The 21290-nt window shown below is 40.9% G+C and overlaps 1 protein-coding gene across 3 annotated transcripts in view; it reads right to left on the reverse strand.

Moving 5' to 3' along the window:
- The window catches only part of upf2 (UPF2 regulator of nonsense mediated mRNA decay), a 143987-nt gene that overhangs the window by 84434 nt on the left and 38263 nt on the right, over window positions 1-21290 (reverse strand). For all 3 annotated transcript variants that reach the window (XM_068059537.1, XM_068059538.1, XM_068059539.1), the window contains 3 exons: window positions 17056-17223; window positions 13015-13118; window positions 10582-10667 (listed from right to left, as the gene is read on the reverse strand). In XM_068059537.1, the coding sequence (XP_067915638.1) occupies window positions 10582-10667; window positions 13015-13118; window positions 17056-17223 (358 nt within the window). The remainder of the gene's footprint in view (window positions 1-10581; window positions 10668-13014; window positions 13119-17055; window positions 17224-21290) is intronic.

The following is a 21290-nucleotide window of genomic DNA, read 5'->3' on the forward strand; positions in this document are numbered from 1 at the left end:
ATGGGTCAAAGCCCCTCTCCACAGACATAATTTAGGCTGACTCTCCAGTGCAGCACAGAGAGAGCGCTGCATTGACAGAGATGCCATCTTTCAGATGAGACATTAAACCAAGGCCCACTTGCCCTCCAAGATCAACTTAAAGGATCCTATGGCACTGTTCAAAGAACAGGAGGGGAGTTATCCCTGGCGTCCTGCACAACAACAAATGTAATTTATCCACAACAATAAAAAAAATGGAAAATGCTGGGAATGCTCAGCAGGTCTGGCAGCATTTGTGAAGGGAGAAACAAAGTTAATGTTTCAGGTCGATTACCTCTCATCAGCATTTAATACACCTACATCTCACTAGATAAAATTCATTCCACATAGAAATTGTACAGGAAATAAACCATTATTATAAACCAGATATGAATAAAAACATTATTAATAGTCATTTGGTAGTACAGAATTTGAGTATTGCTGAAAATAGAGATATGTTGTCGAAGCTTTCCGTATTGCACTCAACAGGACAATTCGCAATACCAATGTAAGGGAAAACAACAACTTTATACTGTATGAGAAGAGAGTGCTGATTGGTTGGCAAGTGAACTCTGATTGGTAGAGGTGTTGTCATGGAGAATGCATCAGTTTACGTTGACTGACCGTGAACTGCCAAGCTTTGTTTGCAACTTAAACCAGGCAGCTTGACTCTGATTGGTCAAGGCATTGCCCGAGGAATGAACCAGCGAATGGCTGTCACTTATTTTGTTTAGCTGAAACAGGTGCAATGTTTGTATATGTTCTTTCTGTCTGCAAAGAACAGGGCCCTGTGTACTAATAGATGTAGCTTCCAGTACGTGGAAATGTGCCACACTGCGAGTCCTACTGACAATCTTAAATTGGTTGTCCGCGTAATTCTTAGCACACTGAGGATTATTTAGAAAACGTTGTCCAATTGCGGAATTACATCTAATGTTGGCCACTGTGTTTTGAGTTTTGCAAGCATGGGCTAGTTGGGTGCGGCCTGTACCTTGCCCGTTGCGTACAGCGGAAGGGACATGTTGTTTGATACAATCCGCCCGCCAGTCTTTGGGATATACGGCCTATATACCTAGCATTACACTGGTATTGAAATTCATACATCACATTACTCATTTGTGTGATAGGCGGGACGCCTTTTTTGGCCTGACGGCAGCATCCTGTTATTGGCGAACACCACACGTGTTGCTACTGCATAGTAGCTGTGTGAAACAGCTAGCTTCACATGTTGCTTAAAATTTTGGGATATATTACCCTTCCAGTGTAATGTGAGGTAGACTGGGCATTTTTCAGGGCCGAAAAAGACAGCGTTAAGCCTGTTCATAAGTTTGCACGGTATACAGCAAGAAATGATCTGATCAGGGTAGCCACCGTCATGCAGGATGTCAACAATACTCAAAAACATTATTATAAAACTTACCACATTAAATAGCAAAAGGAGAAGTAAAAAAGAAAATTTACATATTTATTCCTCTACCTACACCTAAAAGAGATTATCTCATCATTATCTCATTGTTGCTTGTGGGAACAAAGAGAACAAAGAACAGTACAGCACAGGAACAGGCCATTCGGTCCTCCAAGCCTGCGCCAATCTTGATGCCTGTCTAAACTAAAACCTTCTGCACTTCCGGGGACCGTATCCCTCTATTCCCATCCTATTCATGCATTTGTCAAGATGCCTCTTAAACGTCTCTATGGTACCTGCTTCCACCACCTCCCCCGGCAGCAACTTCCAGGCACTCACCACTCTCTGTGTAAAGAACTTGCCTCGCACATCCCCTCTAAACTTTGCCTCTTGCACCTTAAACCTATGTCCCCTAATAACTGACTCTTCCACCCTGGGAAAAAGCTTCTAACTATCCACTTTGTCCATGCCACTCATAACTTTGTAAACCTCTATCAGGTCGCCCCTCCACCTCCGTCGTTCCAGTGAAAACAATCCGAGTTTATCCAACCTCTCCTCATAGCTAATGCCCTCCAGACCAGGCAACACCCTGGTAAACCTCTTCTATACCCTCTCCAAAGCATCCACGTCCTTCTGGTAGTGTGGCGACCAGAATTGCACGCAATATTCTAAGTGTGGCCTAACTAAGGTTCTGTACAGCTGCAGCATGACTTGCCAATTTTTATACTCTATGCCCCGACCGATGAAAGCAAGCATGCCGTATGTTTTGTTTGCCTTTGCTCCATGACCTTTTGGTCAGCTATGTGGCCTTGTCCAATCTACACCTTCTCCTTTGTTATCTCTTGCCCCATCCCCGCCTCATTTGCTTATAATCTTTGACATTTCTAATATTTGCTAGTTCCGAAGAAGGGTCACTGACCCGAAACATTAACTCTGCTTCTCTTTCCACAGATGCTGCCAGACCTGCTGAGTGGTTCCAGCATTTCTTGTTTTTATTTCAGATATCCAGCATCCGCAGTATTTTGCTTTTATTATTATGCCGTATTCCTTCTTGACTACCTTATTCACCTACGTTGCCACTTTCAGTGACCTGTGGACCTCCTAAGGGTTCTGCCATTTACTGTATACTTCCCACCTGTATTAGATCTTCAAAAATGCATTACCTCACATTTGTCCAGATTAAACTCCATCTGCCATTTCTCCGCCCAAGTCTCCAACCGATCTATATCCTGCTGTATCCTCTGACAATTCTCATCACTATCCGCAACTCCACCAACCTTTGTATCGTCCGCAAACTTACTAATCAGACCAGCTACATTTTCCTCCAAATCATTTATATGTAATACAAACAGCAAAGGTCCCAGCACTGATCCCTGCGGAACACCAGTAGTCACAGCCCTCCATTCAGAAAAGCACCCTTCCACTGCTACCCTCTGTCTTCTATGACCGAGCCAGTTCTGTATCCATCTTGCCAGCTCACCTCTGATCCCGTGTGACTTCACCTTTGATCCCGTGTGACTTCACCTTTTGTACCAGTCTGCCATGAGGAACCTTGTTAAAGGCTTTACTGAAGTCCGTATAGACAACATCCACTGCCCTTCCTTCATCAATCATCTTCGTCACTTCCTCAAAAAACTCAATCAAGTTAGTGAGACATGACCTCCCCTTCACAAAACCATGCTGCCTCTCGCTAATAGTTTGTTTGTTTCCAAATGGGAGTAAATCCTGTCCCGAAGAATCCTCTCTAATAATTTCCCTACCACTGACGTAAGGCTCACCGGCCTATAATTTCCTGGATTATCCTTGCTACCCTTCTTAAACAAAGGAACAACATTGGCTATTTTCCAGTCCTCTGGGACTTCACTTGTAGCCACTGAGGATACAAAGATTTCTGTCAAGGCCCCAGCAATTTCTTCCCTTGCCTCCCTCAGTATTCTGGGGTAGATCACATCAGGCCCTGGGGACTTATCTACCTTAATGCTTTGCAAGACACCCAACACCTCCTCCTTTTTGATAACGACATGACCCAGATTATCTACACTCCCTTCCCTAGACTCATTACCCACCAAGTCCTTCTGTTTGGTGAATACTGATGCAAAGTACTCATTTAGTACCTCGCCCATTTCCTCTGGCTCCACACATAGATTCCCTCCTCTGTCCTTGAGTGGGCCAACCCTTTCCCTAGTTACCCTCTTGCTCTTTATATACATATAAAATGCCTTGGGATTTTCCTTAATCCTGTTTGCCAATGACTTTTCATGACCCCTTTTAGCCCTCCTGACTCCTTGCTTAAGTTCCTTCCTACTTTCTTTACATTCCTCAAGGGCTTCGTCTGTTCCCAGCCTTCTAGTGCTTACAAATGCTTCCTTTTTCTTTTTGACTAGGCTCACAATATCCCTCGTTATCCAAGGTTCCTGAAACTTGCCAAACTTATCCTTCTTCCTCACAGGAACATGCCGGTCCTGGATTCTAACCAACTGACGTTTGAAAGACTCCCACATGTCAGATGTTGATTTACCCTCAAACAGCCGCCCCCAATCTAAATTCTTCAGTTCCTGCCTAATATTGTTATAATTAGCCTTCCCCCAATTTAGCACCTTCACCAGAGGACTACTCTTATCCTTATCCACAAGTACCTTAAAACTTACGGAATTATGGTCACTGTTCCCGAAATGCTCCCCTACTGAGACTTCGACCAATTGGCCGGGCTCATTCCCCAATACCAGGTCCAGTACAGCCCCTTCCCTAGTTGGACTATCTACATATTGTTTCAAGAAGCTCTCCTGGATGCTCCTTACAAATTCGGCCCCATCCAAGCTCTTAGCACTAAGTGAGTCCCAGTCAATATAGGGGAAGTTAATATCACCCATCACTACAACCCTGTTAACTTTACATCTTTCCAAAATCTGTCTAAATATCTGCTCCTCTACCTCCCGCTGGCTGTTGGGAGGCCTGTAGTAAACCCCCAACATCGTGACTGCACCCTTCCTATTCCTGAGCTCCACCATATTGCCTCGCTGCATGACCCCTCCGAGGTGTCCTCCCGCAGTACAGCTGAGATATTCTCCTTCACCAGTAATGCAACTCCCCCACCCCTTTTACATCCCCCTCTATCCCGCCTGAAGCTTCTAAAGCCTGGAACAGTTAGCTGCCAATCCTGTCCTTCCCTCAACCAGGTCTCTGTAATATCAACAACATCATATTTCCAAGTACTAATCCAAGCTCTAAGTTCATCTGCCTTACCTGTTATACTTCTCGCATTGAAACAAATGCACTTCAGACCACCAGTCCCGCTGTGCTCAGCAGCATCTCCCTGCCTGCTCTTCCTCTTAGTCTTACTGGCCTTATTTACTAGTTCCCCCTCAGTTATTTCACTTGCTGTCCTACTGCTCTGGTTCCCACCCCCCTGCCACACTAGTTTAAAGCCTCCCGAGTGACGCTAGCAAACCTCGCAGCCAGGATATTTGTGCCCCTCCAGTTTAGATGCAACCCGTCCTTGTACAGGTCCCACCTGTGCCTGAAGAGATCCCAATGATCCAGATATCTGAAACCCTCCCTCCTACACCAGCTGTTCAGCCACGTTTTTAGCTGCACTAATTTCCTATTTCTAACTTCACTGGCACGTGGCACAGGGAGTAATCCAGAGATTACAGCCCTAGAGGTCCGGTCTTTTAACTTTCTACCAAACTCCCTAAACTCGCCCTGCAGGACCTCGTCACTCTTCCTGCCTATGTCATTGGTACCGATGTGTACCACAACCTCTGGCTGTTCACCCTCCCCCTTCCGAATGCCCCCTGTCCGTTCAGAGACATCCTTGACCCTGGCACCAGGGAGGCAACATACCATCCTGGAGTCTCTTCCACGTCCACAGAAGCGCCTATCTGTGCCCTTGACTACAGAGTCCCCTATAACTATTGCTCTTCTGCGCTTTGTCCCTCCCTGCTGAACAACAGTGCCAGCCGTGGTGCCACTGCTCTGGCTGCTGCTGTTGTTTTCCCCTGATAGGCCATCCTCCCCAACAGTATCCAAAATGGTATACTTGTTAGAGAGGGGGATAGCCACACGGGATTCCTGCACTGACTGCCTGCCCCTTCTAGCAGTCACCCATCTATCTGCCTGCACCTTGGGTGTAACCACTTCTCTAAAACTCCTGTCTATGACGCTTTCTGCCACCTGCATGCTCCTAAGTGCATCCAGTTGCTGCTCCAACCGATCCATGCGGTCTGTGAGGAGCTGCAACTGGGTACGCTTCCTGCAGATGTAGTCGCCCGGAATGCTGGAAGCGGCACGGACCTCCCACATCTCACAGGTGAAGCACTTCACCCCTCTAACTGACATTTCTAGCACTAATTAATAAATTAATTAAAAATAAATACTTATTAAATCCTTACTAAATTATGTTACAATTAACTATATGGTCCCTATTGCTAAATTCCTACTACTATAAATATTAAATGCTAACTAAATACAGTAATCGCCTCCCTCCGGTTTAGTTACTTTACTTATTAATTAATTAAGGTTTTAATCAATTTTTATCAATGTTTTATTTTCAAATTCAGTGCAGATTCCCTACCAGCCAATCAGGTCACAGCTTTCCTGTGATGTCACTTTTTCAGGTTTTTTTCCAGTTTTTTTTTTTACCAGAGGTAAGTTTTTTATACTTACTGGTCCGGAACTCTGCCCTCCGAGTCTTCTCCCTGGATGTAGGCTACGAATCCCCGAGGTAAGTTTTTTACACTGACCGGTCCGGAACTCCGCCCTCAGAGACTTCTCCCTGGATGAAGGAACTTGCTGTGTGCAAATTGGTTGTCATCTTTCCTACATTACAACAGTGACTACTGTCGTGAATGGATGCGAACCCCCTTGTGAATTATGTTGTGCATTTGAGTATTAATGCCAACCGCCATTTTATACAACGTTTTAAGTTTTTACTTCTGTGTTCTGATCGTCAAAATGGAGGAGAGGTGTCAGGTGGGACAGCCACTTGAAAATTGTCCAGCTTTCGGACCCAGGAGATCCCTTATTCAACCTGCCTGGACTTGACATTGTAACAGTTTAAGGTACGGCCTGTATGATTTGACACAGCTGCCGTGTGCTACAGAGATTTTTTTCCCGAGACCTCTCTGCAAGAAGCTGAACTGCTTGAAGCTGCATAGACTTCTTTCGAAGGCCTTTTCAACAAGAAAAATTAAAGGGAAGCACACTTTGACAAATCCAGCAAGTAAAATCCACAAGTTGCAAGTTACAGAAAAGTCTGATTGCTATCAATTTCCTCTCTATCCAAAAAAAGGTGACTTCAGCAATTTAGCTGTCTCTAATATTACCTTTGAGAGTGCAACAAAAAAGAAATTTGCAAGAGAAGAGATATCGCCAACAGCTCCTCCCCTAGTCGGCATTTCTAAATTGGTGACCTCCAATCTTTGGACTTTTTTGGTATTTAAAAAAAAAGACTCGACTTTTAAGTAAAATCCATATTAGCTAGTAGTTAAGATAAGTTTCTATTTAATAAGTATCCTTGCCTTTTTTTAAATGTCTTTAACCTTTTCCTGAATATTTGTAAGTGTACATGGTGAAATTAAACCCCTTCCCAAGTTTGAGTGTTAATAAATCCCACTTCTTTGTTTTAACTTTAAAATCCGTGTTGTTGAAGTGTTCATTTAATATTAGGGTTTAAGGAAGGGAAAGAAATTTAATCACTAATCTATTTACGGACATGTGGTTGGAAAAACAGGGAAATTTGTACAGAAGGAAAAAAAATTAACTGCCTGTTTGTAACACTACACTTCAAAAGTACTTCATTGACTGTTAAGAACTTTCACACGTCCTGAGATCATGAAAGGTGCTATACAAATGCAAGTCTTTCTTTGTTTCTATTATTCCAAGTCTTTCTTTATATTTGTAGTTTCTTATAACAGGTAGCCTCTGAATGAATATGTTGTACCCTTGTGACTGCCTCAAGATGCTTACTATAGGGTGGAGTCCAAAGCCGTACACAATACCCTAAATGCGGTCTGACTAAGGGTTTATAGAGATTCACCATTACATCTCAGCATTTAAATTTTACACCTCTTGCGACTCCCTGAAAGTCCTATATCCAGATTATTGATGTACACAGCTAACAAAAGTAGTGCCAGAACAGAATCACTACCCAACCTGAGAAACTGCCCTCAACTCCCATTTGTTCTTTCTTCCTTCCGACCACTTTTTAATCTAATTTGTTACGTTTCCCCTAATTCCATACCCTTTACTCTTTACCAATACTCTCCTCTCATATTTTGTCAAAGGCTTTTTGAATGTCCATATATAAGACATCCACTACATTTCCTACAAATGCTAGATCAACCACCTTGCAAATCTTCCTTACAGAAATCCTTGTTGGCAGCTTATAATTATTTTTCATCTAGATATTTAGTAATTTAATCTTTAAACATTTCAAAGGTTTGCCTGCCACAGATGCCAAATTGGCCTGAATTATCCACATGAGCTATCTCCCTTTTTGCAAACAGGTGTTACATTGGCCACTCTCCAGTCCTCTGGCACATATATACACATTAGAACCCTGAAATATAATTTCTAGGACTTCCGTATTTCTTTCCCCCAGGATCCATGGACTACATTCAGTCCGATTCAGGCACTCTGCCCTCCTTTAGCCTAATTAACCAATCTAATGCATTCCTTTAAAAAAAAATTGCCCATTGAACTTTCAAACAACTCAAGATTCACGTGCTCCCAATAGCTTTCTCTTCTGTAGACGCTAATCCAGACACTATTAAGTACCCACTGTCAATTTCCACTCATCCACAAAGACACTAGCCTGTCATCTCACTGGTCCTGCCTCACATTCAACAATTCTCTTTTCATCGATACACTTGTAGAATACTTCAATATCCCTTTTAATATATTTTGAAACGATCATACGCCTTCCCATAACCCTTTCCCTAATTTTCTCGTATTCTTTTATTTTTATGTCTGTAACACCTATAGTCCGGACATGCCCTCTCCCTTCAATTTTTGTTTGTTTTGTAACCTCTATTTATCCACAGCACCTTGAAGCAGCTTCTTTTTAAAATGGCAATTTTTATTCCTCATCTTTCCAATCACTTTAAAAACATTCCATTGTTGATTCACAATCCTATATGTTAAGTGCTCTTTCCACCTCAGCTCAGCATGCTAACTGATCTTTTTAAGATCAGCTCTATGTCAAACTGATTTACTTGATTTGGACTAACTTTTTCCCTTTCCATTTGGACCTAAAGCCTCATCACTACTCCAAATGTGTGCACCCACATTTAATTCATATTGTTTGCAGAAGAAGTCCTGCATACAGTTTAGGAGTCCTGTTCCCTTTTCTATTAGTTCCTCACTGTCCTAACCAATAAATGGGTAATTAAAATTTCCTAGAGGAGTACTTCTGTCATTGTTACTCATCTCCCTAATTTGTCTACAGATTTCCTCTTCAATTTTCCTCCCACAATCAAGGGATCTGTGGTAGAATCTCAAGAACGTAACAATCACTTTTAAAATATTTGATCACTGGGATATCAGCTGCAATATCTGGATAGCTCGGCTCAGATGGAATTCTCATTGCAAAATCAGGTACAACATCAAAAGTATGATGAAGCCTAAAACCTTGTATTATAAATAGAGCATAAAGTTCAAATTCTATATATTTTGAGAAACCTAGATGTTGAAATGCATATTGAATACTGGAAAAATAGATTACATAAAAAGAACTGGCAAATTCTGATGAAATACAACATACAGTATGTAGACTGAAAGATTTGTTGCAAAAGATGGCCTCTTGTGCCCTCTATAGCAAAATGCAACAAGTTGCAATTAAATAAGTAACTCTAGACACACTTTAATTGCTGGTAGCAAACTATAGAAACAAGACCATATCATTTTCTGTCTACAATTTCTTTTTAAAACAAAATAAAGTTTAACTCGGAGACAATTATAGTGAAATCGCTGGTCAGTTTTCGGCAGGCGAGTCTTGGTTTTAGTTTTAAAATCACCTGTTCCTGCCAAAAAAACGTTTTGAAGCCTGGGCCTCATTATTATCTCACCAAATTCACTGACCCAAAAAGAAACTCGCCCTCTTCTGGGGCATAATTTCTGGTGTGTCAGCCAGAGGTCTCTTTAAAGCAGAGATGCACCTCTTAAAACGAGGCTACAGTCACCTTTAGTTTGTTTCACTTCCAAGCTGTTGTGAGAAGAATTTTGCATCTATCAATAACATATGAGGAGCCAACCACAGTATTGAGTACCATTATTCAGCTACTACAAATAACATAAGACTTGCATTTACGATCAAGCACTTTTTTTTTTGAAGTGTAGTCATGGTTTGCAATACAGGAAAATACAGCAGCCAAGTTGCACACAACAATGTCCCACAAACTACAAAGTGATAATGACTAAATCATCTGCTTTAGTGATGTTGGTTGAGGGATAAATATTGTCCAGCACACCAGGGCTAACTCCCTTGCTCTTACTTGAAATAATGCCATAGGATCTTTTACATCCACCTGAGATCTCAGTTTAGCATCTCATCTGAAAGATAGTACCTCCAACAATGCAACACTTCCACAGTAATTATATCAGTGGAAATAAACAGGTAGAACAATTTAAGGCACATTTTAATATCACAAACATCCACCACCAAGAAGGACAGGACCAGCAAAGGCATGGAAATACCATCACCTCCAAGTTCCTTTCCAAGTCACACACCTTCCTGATTTGGATCATTCCTTAATTGTAGGTGGACAAAATCCTGGAATTCCCTGCCTCATACTATTGTGGGAGCATTATCAGCACGGGAACTGCAACAGTGGAAGGAGAAGAATCCACCTTCTCAAGGCTACCAAGGTTGGACATTAAATGTGGCCTTGCCAGGGTTGCCCATTCTATTCCAGAAAGCTAGTTGGTGAAAGATGATACAGGAACCAATCTTTACTCAGTGTTACATTTATTTAGAGTGAAACATCACAAGTCTCCTAACTCAATAAACTCACAGTTTTGGTAAGTTTCTCTTTTATATGTGCTCAACTGAAACCTCAATTAATGCCCTTCACATACCTATAATTAAACAAAATTGATATACATTTTACATCACCCACATCCCAAGACCAAGAAAAAGGCTACAACAGTAATATGCCAACCTCTGCCTGGGTACAGTGAAGAGTGCTCGGACCAATTTCCTTCGATTAGCTTTTGTGTTCATGTTCATGCAGAAATCCATTGCAGCCTGTATAAAAAGAAATAAAAGATTTGCCGATTCGAGTATTTTATATTTCAGCTGCCGAAATCAAGTTTGGTTGATCTCCAGTTTTCTTAAGGCAGAGTTGTATTGCAGTTAATGGTAGGAATTATTTTAAACACAAAAGATTTTAAGACTGTTAAGATTTTCTCTTTAAAGTGATGTGGCCTCTGTAGCATAAGATCAGACTATTTTACTACAATTTTAAAAAATTCAAAGTAACTTTCCTTAAAATGAATGTAAAACCTGTCTGGCATTTGTAGTGAAAGAGCTGGGCTGTTACCCAAAGATCAAGTGGATTATTTAGAGAAAGTTTCATAGTCAAAATAGCTTGTGAATGCTTGTGTCTACTGAGGGCTTCATTGTCAGTCTCTCAAATAATAACTTTTCAAAAAGTCCTATTTTTAAAAAAATGGTTCATTGTCGCACTGCCAGTTCCACCCTCAATATTATTTACTGGACTAAAATAAAAGTTCTATAATTGTTCCGTGCTTAATCATCAAGAATTGTTAAGAACAGAATGCAGAATAAAGATGAATCCTTTGGGAGACATTTTGGTAGCATTTCAAACTTGGTTACAATTTTTTCTTCCCATTAATTCAGGAAGGTCTGCAAAGGAAAGCTGCCTAATTCTTTGCACATTTCTTTCCAATTCATAACAAATTAGCTTAAGAAATTATAGAAAAACTGCTTTTTTAGCCATTGCACAAGGATGCCAACAGTGAGATACAAAAGCAACAATTCTAAGTGAATGGTCATAAGTTCAGCAATTCTGAGTACAGAAGAAGCAAAGTGGCACAGATGGATAATAAAGAAACAGTAAAATAGGATCTGAATATCTAGGACTTCAAAAAAGACCAAGAGTTTCTTTTGCAGCAAATTACTATTCCATGTACCCTACAGAGGAGACTCACTTAAAAGGCAAGGCAAGTCTAGATGAAGTAGAGTTGAAATAATCTCTGGTTTGAGAAACAGAAATAACATATTCTCCAAGGGAGAATATTATGCTACACATATGTGTTTACATATAAAAAGGGGAGGCCGTGGCATTGTGGTAGTGTCACTAGACTAGTAATCCAGACCCCCAGGCTAATGCTCTGGGGAGATGGGTTCAAATCCTACCACGGCAAATGGTGAAATTTGAACTCAATTAATAAATATGGAATTAAAAGCTAGTTTAATGGCAGCCATGAAACCATTGTCTATTGTTGTAAAAATCCATCTGGTTCACTAATGTCCTTCAAGGAAGGAAATCTGCATCCTGATCTGGTCTGGCCTACATGTGACTCCAGACCCACAGCTATGTGGCTGACTCTTAAATGCCCTCTGAAATAGCCTAGCAAGCCACCCAGTTCAAGGGCAATTAGGGATGGGCAACAAATAGCCAGCGACGCCCACAACCCACGAACGAATAAAAAAAGCAAATAATATTTATAACTGCTAGAAGATGCAAACAAGGCACTTTGTGGCATCATCAATGGAAAGCGACTCAAAGGCAGAAAGTGGCACTTGCAACTTCACACTAGCAAGTAGCCGATGTATCACTTTGTCCAAAAAGGGAGAGAAAGGTGAAGAAGGTAACTCAAGGCCAATTAGTTTAGTTATGTGCAAACTCTTATAATCCATAATTTGAGATAAAATTTGTAAGTATTTAGAAATTCATGGTTTAGTTAAGAATAGCCAGCATGAATTTGTCAAAGGCAAATCATGTTTGACAACTTTGAAGAAGTGGCCCACTGGACAAATAAAGGGAGTACATTAGGCAGCGTAAAATGGATTTTCAAAGGGACTTCGTTTTAGGGGTCTCACAAAATTCAGATGTATAGCATCATAGAAAATTGGTTGACAGACAGGGAACAAAGAATTAGATCAATGAAGTCGCTTGAATTGAAGAATGACTGGAAGTGATAAACCCCAGTGGTCAGAGCTAGGTCCATTTTTATTTTCAAATATACAGATGATTGAGCAAAAATGAAATACTGAGTATCCTTCCACTGAAGCAGAGAATGTGATGAGTTAAGGGCATTATCAATTTAAAAATGTCATTAAGAAAGTGAGGAGAAATTAATTCACACAGTCACTGGAGTATGGCACACTTTGCTCGAGTGTCTGACACAGTAACCATTGCATTTTTAAGAGAAAATTTAATGAACATTTGAAGCAGAGCAATATACAGGTCAGGGGAGGGAGATTAGTTTTGGATTGCTCTAGCTGCAATGGAAATTCTACTATTTCCACATGGTTAACAGCTGATAAATGAAGTCATGCACACAAAGAAAATACAGCTGTACGAGTTCCATAAAAGTTTCTATATGAAACAGAAATTTAAATATACCTTGTCTATCAGGTCACGGTTGACACAGTTAGGTAGCTGCTGTAGAAAAGCATCCACTATCAGTTTCAGATGAGAACCAGTGCTGGCTTCTTCTTCATCTTGTTCTGCAATATAATCACCATATATGAGAAAGGCATTTTCACACTTAAAACTGGGACCAAGGCAAGACATGACAAATAAGAAATTTTATTGAGGCAGTATCAGCATTTTGCTGCGACATCTTAATAAAGGCACACTTCAATATTTTGCATTATGTAGTTTTGTTTCTTGTAAGTTACAAATACCTCTTCGATCCCAGTTACTAGTAACCAAGGGGACAAGCGGACAATCTGATCCAGTCATCCACAATAACAGCTCTGAGCCAGCCAAGCGATCAGGTCATATTGCATTTTCACAGTATATCTCCACAGCGGTTCAGTTGATATTGACAACTCAGTGTTGGATGACCAATCAGCCCCACAGTTCTTCTTCACTATCAGATTAAAGTTACCTGTTCCAAAACACTGCACTCCAATACTATTAAACAAAAGTTGTTCCTGCCAGATTTGCAGGACTTGGGATGGATCACTGGGTGGTAGGACATGGCTGCATGCTCAAGATTAACTGTTAGTTTCCAATCTTGGCTACATGATTTGAGAAGGAGTCAAAGTAGATGCTTCTTTATGGGTGGAGAGCAACAGACTATCAGTCAATGCAAATTACTCTCATGCAACTCTTTGCTACTCAACAATGGCAGAGGTTAGGGATCAGAATTGAGTTGTTCACTGGCAATGGAGAAATTAAAGCACCGAGGAGAGTAAGAATATGAAAAAATTGATAGATTTAATCTGTCAGCTCACAAATTACATTAGTAAAGAGTGGCTGCATGTATTTCCTGTATCCATCAGAACAAGACAGACAAATACCTTCAACCCAAGAACATACCGTCATTTCCAGTCAGATATTGCTGAGCATGTCAGCACTATTTTGTGTCCAGGAAACACTTATTTTGGTCAGCTGAGCCTCTCAACACATGTGGAAATTCAGCACCATGGGTAAGTCTTCAAACCACACTAGCAAGGCTTCGGCAAGCAAGTTTACCATCAGAGCACAATAAGCTTCCAACTGCTCATCCAACCATGACCAAAATATCTATTAAGCTTGCATGGTTACCTAGGGCCAAGTGGGAGGAATTCTAGCTCCTAGTCATGTCCTAGCATAGATATGAATTTACAGAATCTGTCACAAAGAGATAACTTGAATCCAATCCTCCAGCATCAGGTGCACCACCCCAGAGTCACCTCAACCCCAAAGAAACAACTCAATTTTGTCCAACCTCTCCCACAATAAGAATATTAATCAGATAATTGACAGGTTTACAATCTCAAGGAACACAGCAGATACCAAGAACCACCAACAACAGCACGAGGGGAGAAGGCCCATCAATCAGGGGTTCTGCCAGTGGGAGAAGCAGGGCTTCAGAAGCAGCTGACTGCCTCTCTGCAACACAGTCACAATACAGCTGTCATTCCAAGTCGAAGTTTCCATGCAAGGCAGTGATATGTGCAAGTCACCTTGACGTTCAAGACATTCTAGCCCAATGTCATGTACCAAGGTTACTGATCACCAACTCCAGGTGAAGAGCTATGGCAAAGAACTGCGCCCATATTTAAGACTGACGCCCTGTCCACAGTGCTTTGTGATAGGTTGGTGTAGGCTTGGAGCCCTCCCTCTTGGCAACTATAATCCCTTTTTGCCAGAAATCTGCTGTTTGGACACATCCAGTATCTGAAAAAGTTGTTTTTTTCTGTACATGAGCATTTATGTTCATTATGCTCTTACAGGCATATGGTGTGGAAGGCACATATAATTCTGAGAACAAAGAAACCCCAACCAGACGCCGACCAATCTAACCTAATGAAGTCGTCAGCACTGTTGTGTGCCAGCGTTTCTTAGGCACCAAAAGGGGCTGATGCACGCTCAGCAATGCCCGACAGGTCAAGGTTGGATTGCTAAGGCTGACTTTACTTGTTTATCTTGTTCTGAACAATGCAGAACATATGTGCAGCCACTCCCAACAGATACAGTTCCTGATGGAAATTTGCTAATTCATAGCACCATGTTTAGGTCACACGTACACATATGTGTATATATATCTTTTTTTCAACACAGTACTTAAAACCTTTGGCAGATGGTGTGCAGGCACGTTACATTAATATTGAGATACTTAGTTTTGGAAATAAAAACAAAAAACGCTGGAAATACTCAGCAGGTCAAGCAGGATCTATGGGGAGAGAAACAGTTAACTTTTCAGGTCGATGACCTTTCATGAGAACAGTAAAGGAGTTTTTGAGCTTAGATAAAATGAACTAGCACAATGACAGAGATTCTGGGGCTTTATATTAATTTGGACGAGGAGGCGACACAGCAGCATCTACCTACAATGTTATAACCGGATTTTCACACATGCTCAATGCAAAGGCTTCAGTAAAACCTAGTGTGTGGAAGATGCAGAAATAAAATTGCTGATATTTGCCTAAACATTTAGAACATAATTAATAGTAAAAAGTTACTTCTACTAACCTGTTAGTATTTAGAAACTCCATGCATGGAGAAGAGCTAGGGTAAAATATTTTAAGTAATAAAAAAACTAATAAAACAAATATAAAATCTCTTTGAACTACCCAACTGAAATATATCATATCCTAACCGACTGGGTCATTATTATGTCAAGAATATTAACACAGAGGTTGTAACTTTTACAGAAAGTTGTTAGTTTTCACTACATTTCTAAATTATCATTTCATTTTGGTCTAGACATGAAATAACATTTTGGATTATATATCATTTTGCACTGGACCACAGAGGCACTCCCAAATGGGGGCAACACAGTTCATCTACTTTCCCAGGACCTGTTTTAACAGGCTTTTAAAAGGCCAGTTATATTAGTTTCAGTGCAGTTTCTGAACACAAGAATCAGAGCTTACACTGCTCCTATTGTCCATTTAAAATCAGACATGGGCAGAGAGCAAAAGAAGAATTTTTAAAAAAAGTTTCAAGCAAACCCCCCCAGCCATCATGTCCTCCAATGTTCCCTGATGCTGCTTTTGTTTTAGTAATCTGCACCATGATAGATGACTCTTCAGAATTTCCACTCCCAGTCAGATTTTTTTTTGTAAAAGTAAAAGTACACTTTGTGAGATCAAACTTTAGATTTTCTTGGGGAAGTGAGTGGACTCCATGACAGACAAATGTCAAAGCAGAAAGTATTAAACCTCAAGGGTGTTGTTACGAAAGAACATGTCTATGCTGTCAAGACAGACAATTCAAAAGGGACTGGCTTGTTCAGCCTAATAGCATTTCCCAGTTTCTAAAAAATATTTCATTCTAGAAATAAGTACAATATGAAAATGTTAAATGTAAAAGGCAGTCGTAGTTGCTTGTAGAGGTTGGATGTAGCTCAGCCACATAGTAGTGGCAGGAGGCAGAGGGTGATAGTCAAGGGTTGTTTTTGCAATTGGAAGCCTGTGACCAGTGGTGTACTGCAGGGATCGGGGCTGGGACCCTTGTTGTTTGTAGTGTACCTTAATGACTTAGACGTGATTATAGGAGGTATGATCAGTAAGTTCACAGATAACACGAAAACTGGTGGTGTCATAAATAGTGAGGAGGAAAGCCTTCGATTATAGGACGATACAGATGGGCTGGTAAAATGGAATTTAATGCTGAGAAGTATGAGATGTTGCATTTTGGGAGGACTAACAAGACAAGGGAATATACAATGGATGGTAGGACCCTAGGAAGTACAGAGGGTGGCTGGAATCTGGAGAACACTGTCTGAAGGGGTGGTAGAGGCAGGAACCCTCACAACATTTAAGAAGTATTTAGATGAGCACTTGAAATGCCACAGGATACAAGGCTATGGGCCAAGTGCTGGAAAATGGGATTAGAATAGATAGGTGCTTGATGGCCGGCACGGACACGATGGACCTGTTTCTGTGCTGTATGACTCTATAAGTAGCAGACTGCACAGGTTAGTTACAGTAGTTAATATAGTGTTACCATGCTCCTCCAGAAGTTTTTGACTAAGGTCTTCTGTTTCATCTGCTCCTTCTTCCTCTACCATTTCATCATTAATATCCAGATTCTCCAGTTCCAGCTCCAGTTCCTCTGTAGCAACCAACTCTTTGGTCTCTTTTCCATCCTTGGAATCTTTTCCATCTTTGGAATCTGTCACAAACAGGTAAGCTACTGTAAATAAAGATCTTTGTGGTGGATTTTGCAAAGTTTTCATTTGTGATACTATCTAAAATCTAGCCTACTTCTTTTAAAACTATTGACAGCATAAAATGGAATACTCAAATAATGAAAGCTAGACTTAGATATTCCTCTATGCTGCTTTAACTGATCAAAGTTCTGGCTTTTTTTCTAAACTACCAGCCACATTTCACATAGCAGCAATCATCATTCTTCTCCCTTTTTCATGAAGCTGGCATCTCAGGTTGGCTACAGGTGGAGAGCTACCAACAACCTTTTATAACTTTACCCATTCTTCACTCGTGGTGGAGGGTGTCACTGGTGAGCCAAACTCAATATACATACGTGCACCTTGCAGGAAGGGTTACTGGATAGCCCTCAGGTATAGAAAACCTGATTGTTCTCCCCTGTCCAGTCCTGGAATATGGGTGCCACCCACAATGCCCTATTTGACTACAATAAACTCAGAATAGACCAGACATCAAGGCTTGTACTTCTTGCACTGGATGATTTAGATCCATCCATTCACTCACCAGAGAGCTAAGTCTCTGTTCTCAAAGCAAAACTTATGAATTGTGTGACAACATTCAATTACCCAGACAATCAATTTGACTGGACTTGATAACACTCTACAGGCATCCTTATTAACTTAATATAAATTATGTTAGTCAAAGTGGAAAAAGAAAGTTACGACCAAAGATATGCTTCAACTTTGGCAAATTTATCTCAAGAAACCTTCAATGTGTAATAGCAGTCTGCAACACCATTAGTAGGGTAGAATACTGGCATGAACACAAGAATTAGGAGCAGGAGCAGGCCATTTGGCCCCTTAAGCCTGTTCCGCCTGTCAATAAGCTCATGGCTGATCTGATTGTGGCCTCAACCCCACTTTCTTCTCTGCCCCCCATAAACAAGAGCACAAGAATTAGGAAATAATTGAATTTAAATTCCACCAGCTGCCATTATGCCACCGTCTCCCTTGATCGATCAAGTACCACTGCACCAAGCCGCTGTCAGCAGAGATTAAGTCATAATCACTTGAAGAAAAGGGCATCAATGAGCACAATCACAAAAGCATTCGAAAAAAATACACTGTAGTTTAACAAAGCTTTAACAGGCTCTGTTGCCAGCCTTCTAAATCATATTAAATTAATAAAACACAGAATGCAATAAAACTATTCTAGGTTGGACCATAGTTTTTAAAAAGTGAATTCTTTTTTTATTTCAATGTATTTCAATACATATATACATCAGACATTTTAGGTCATTTAAATCTCAGTGATAAGAATTTGCCACTTAATTTGTTGCAATTAAACAAACAAGTTTGCAACATGCAATTAGAGCAGCAGACTACATCATTAAGATAGAAAAGGACACCTTTGTTTCCCTTACATGCATCACACATTAACTTTGCCAGTCACTAATGCTGCATCAGGTCCATGAAATGATAAAGTACAAGCTGACTGCAGCTTTAGCCTGCTTATATGCTATTGAGTCCATTATCAGTCATCAATATAAACAAAACTGGTGATGGAATCTAGTCAATGGAATACATTTCGCTGAAAAAGTAAGTGTCTGAATGATGCACACAATTATTAATGCGCTAATCAGGCATCAACTTAAAGCAAGGAGGAGTTACGCCAAAATTGCAAATCACAAGTCGCTGCCCGCTTTGCGCCTTTCCGCCAAAATTACTTCCAAAAATACATTTCACTTTCCCAAATTCTGAAATACAAATACAAACTAATTTCTCAGATTAAGCAATAAAATTCAGAATCACAGAATCATTACAATGCAGGAGGCCGCCATTCGGCCCATTGCGTCTGCACTGGTTCTCTGCAAGAGCAATTCACTCAGTTCCATTCCCCTGCCTTCCTCCTGTCACCCTGCACTTTCTTCCTTTTCACATAACTGTCTAATTCCCTTTTGAATGCTTCAGTTGAACTTGCCTCCACCATGTTCTCAGGCAGCACATTCCAGACCTTAAGCACTCGCTGCATGAAAAAGTTTTTTCTCATGTCACTTTTGCTTCTCTTACCAAATACTTGAAATTTGTGCCCTCTCGTTCTCGATCCTTTCACAAGTGGGAACAGTTTCTCGCTATCTACTCTGTCCAGATCCCTCATGATTTTGAATACCTCTATCAAGTCACTGCTCAGCCTTCTCTTCTCCAAGTAAAAGAGTCCTAACTACTCCAATCTATCTTCATAACTAAAGTTCCTCATCCCTGGAACCATTCTCCTGAATCTTTTCTGTAATCTCTCCAATGCCCTCCCATCTTTCCTAAAGTGCAACGCCCAGAACGGGACACAATACTCCAGCAGAGGCCGAACTAGTGTCTTGTACAAGTTCAATATAACTTCCTTGCTCTTGTACTCTATGCCCCTATTAATAAAGCCCGGAATATTGTATGCTTTATTAACCACTCTCTTAACCTGTCCTGCCACCTTCAATGACTTATGCACATATACACCTAGGTCCCTCTGCTCCTGCACTCCCATTTTGAATTGCATCCTTTATTTTATATTGTCTCTCCATGTTCTTCCTACCAAAATGAATCACTTCACATTTCTCTGCATTGAACTTCATCTGCCACCAACTTGTCTCTGTCCTTTTGAAGTTCCACACTATCCTCCTCACAGTTCACAATGCTTCCAAGTTTCCCATCATCTGCAAACTCTGAAATTGTGCCCTGTACACCAAGGTCTAGGTCATTAATATATATCAGGAAAAGCAAGGGTCCCACCACTGATCCCTGGGGAACTCCACTACAAACCTTCCCCCAGCCCGAAAAACATCCATTAACCACTACTCTTTGTTTCCTGTCACTCAGCCAATTTCGTATCTATGTTGCTACCGTCCCTTTTATTCCATGAGCTACAAGTTTGCTCACAAGTCTGTTGTGTGGCACTGTATCAAATGCCTTTTGAAAGTCCATGTACACCACATCAACAGCATTGCCCTCATCAACCCTCTCTGTTGCCTCCTCACAAAACTCCAGCAGGTTAGTTAAACATGATTTTCCCTTAAGAAATCCAAGCTGGCTGTGACTATTGATTTTGTCCCAAATTATTTTTTCTAGAAATTTTCCCACCACCGAAGTTAAACTCACTGGCCTGTAGTTGCTGGGCTTATCTTTACACCCTTTTTTGAACAAGGATGTAACATTTGCAATTCTCCAGAGATCTGGCACTGCCCGAATCTAAGGAAGACTGAAAAATTATGGCCAGTGCCTCTGCGATTTCCACCCTCACTTCCCTCAGTATCCTTGGATACATCTCATCTGGTCCTGGTGCTTTATCCACTTTTAGCACAGACAGCCTATCTAATACTTCCTCTTTATCAATTTTAAACCCCTCGAGTGTCTGACTTACCTCCTCTTTCAATATTGTCCGGATTGCATTTTCTTCCTTGGTAAAGACAGATGCAAAGTATGCATTTGATATATCAGCAATGCCCTCTGTCTTCCATATGTAAATCCCCTTTCTGGTCCCCAATCGGCCTCACTCATCCTTTTACCACCCTTTTACTATTTATATGCCTGTAGAAAATTTTGGGATTTCCTTTAATGCTAGCTGCCAGTCTCTTTTCATGCTTTCACTTTGCTTTTTCACTTCCCTTCTGGGCCTTCTATATTCAGAATGGTTCTCAATAGCATTTTCTACCTGGCATCTATCATAAGCACACTTTTTCTTCTTTATCTTAATCTCTACCTCTTTTGTCATCCAGGGAGCTCTGGATTTGTTTGTCCTACTTTTACCCTTCAAGGAACATGCCTCGTCTGTGCCTGAACTATCTCTTCTTTGAAGGTAGCCCATTGTTCAGCTACCAGTTTTCCTGCCAGCTTTTGACTCCAATTTATTTGTCCCAGCTCTATTCTTACCCCATTGAAGTTGGCCTTCCCCCACTTAATTATTCTTACTCTGGATTGCTCTTTGTCCTTTTCCATAGTCAGCCTAAACCTTATGACAGAATGATCACTATCCCCTAAATGCTCTCCTACTGATACTTGATCCACTTGGCCCACCTCACTCCCAAGA

Source organism: Heterodontus francisci, chromosome 27, assembly GCF_036365525.1.
Source record: "Heterodontus francisci isolate sHetFra1 chromosome 27, sHetFra1.hap1, whole genome shotgun sequence".
In the NCBI taxonomy this organism is placed as follows: domain Eukaryota; kingdom Metazoa; phylum Chordata; class Chondrichthyes; order Heterodontiformes; family Heterodontidae; genus Heterodontus; species Heterodontus francisci.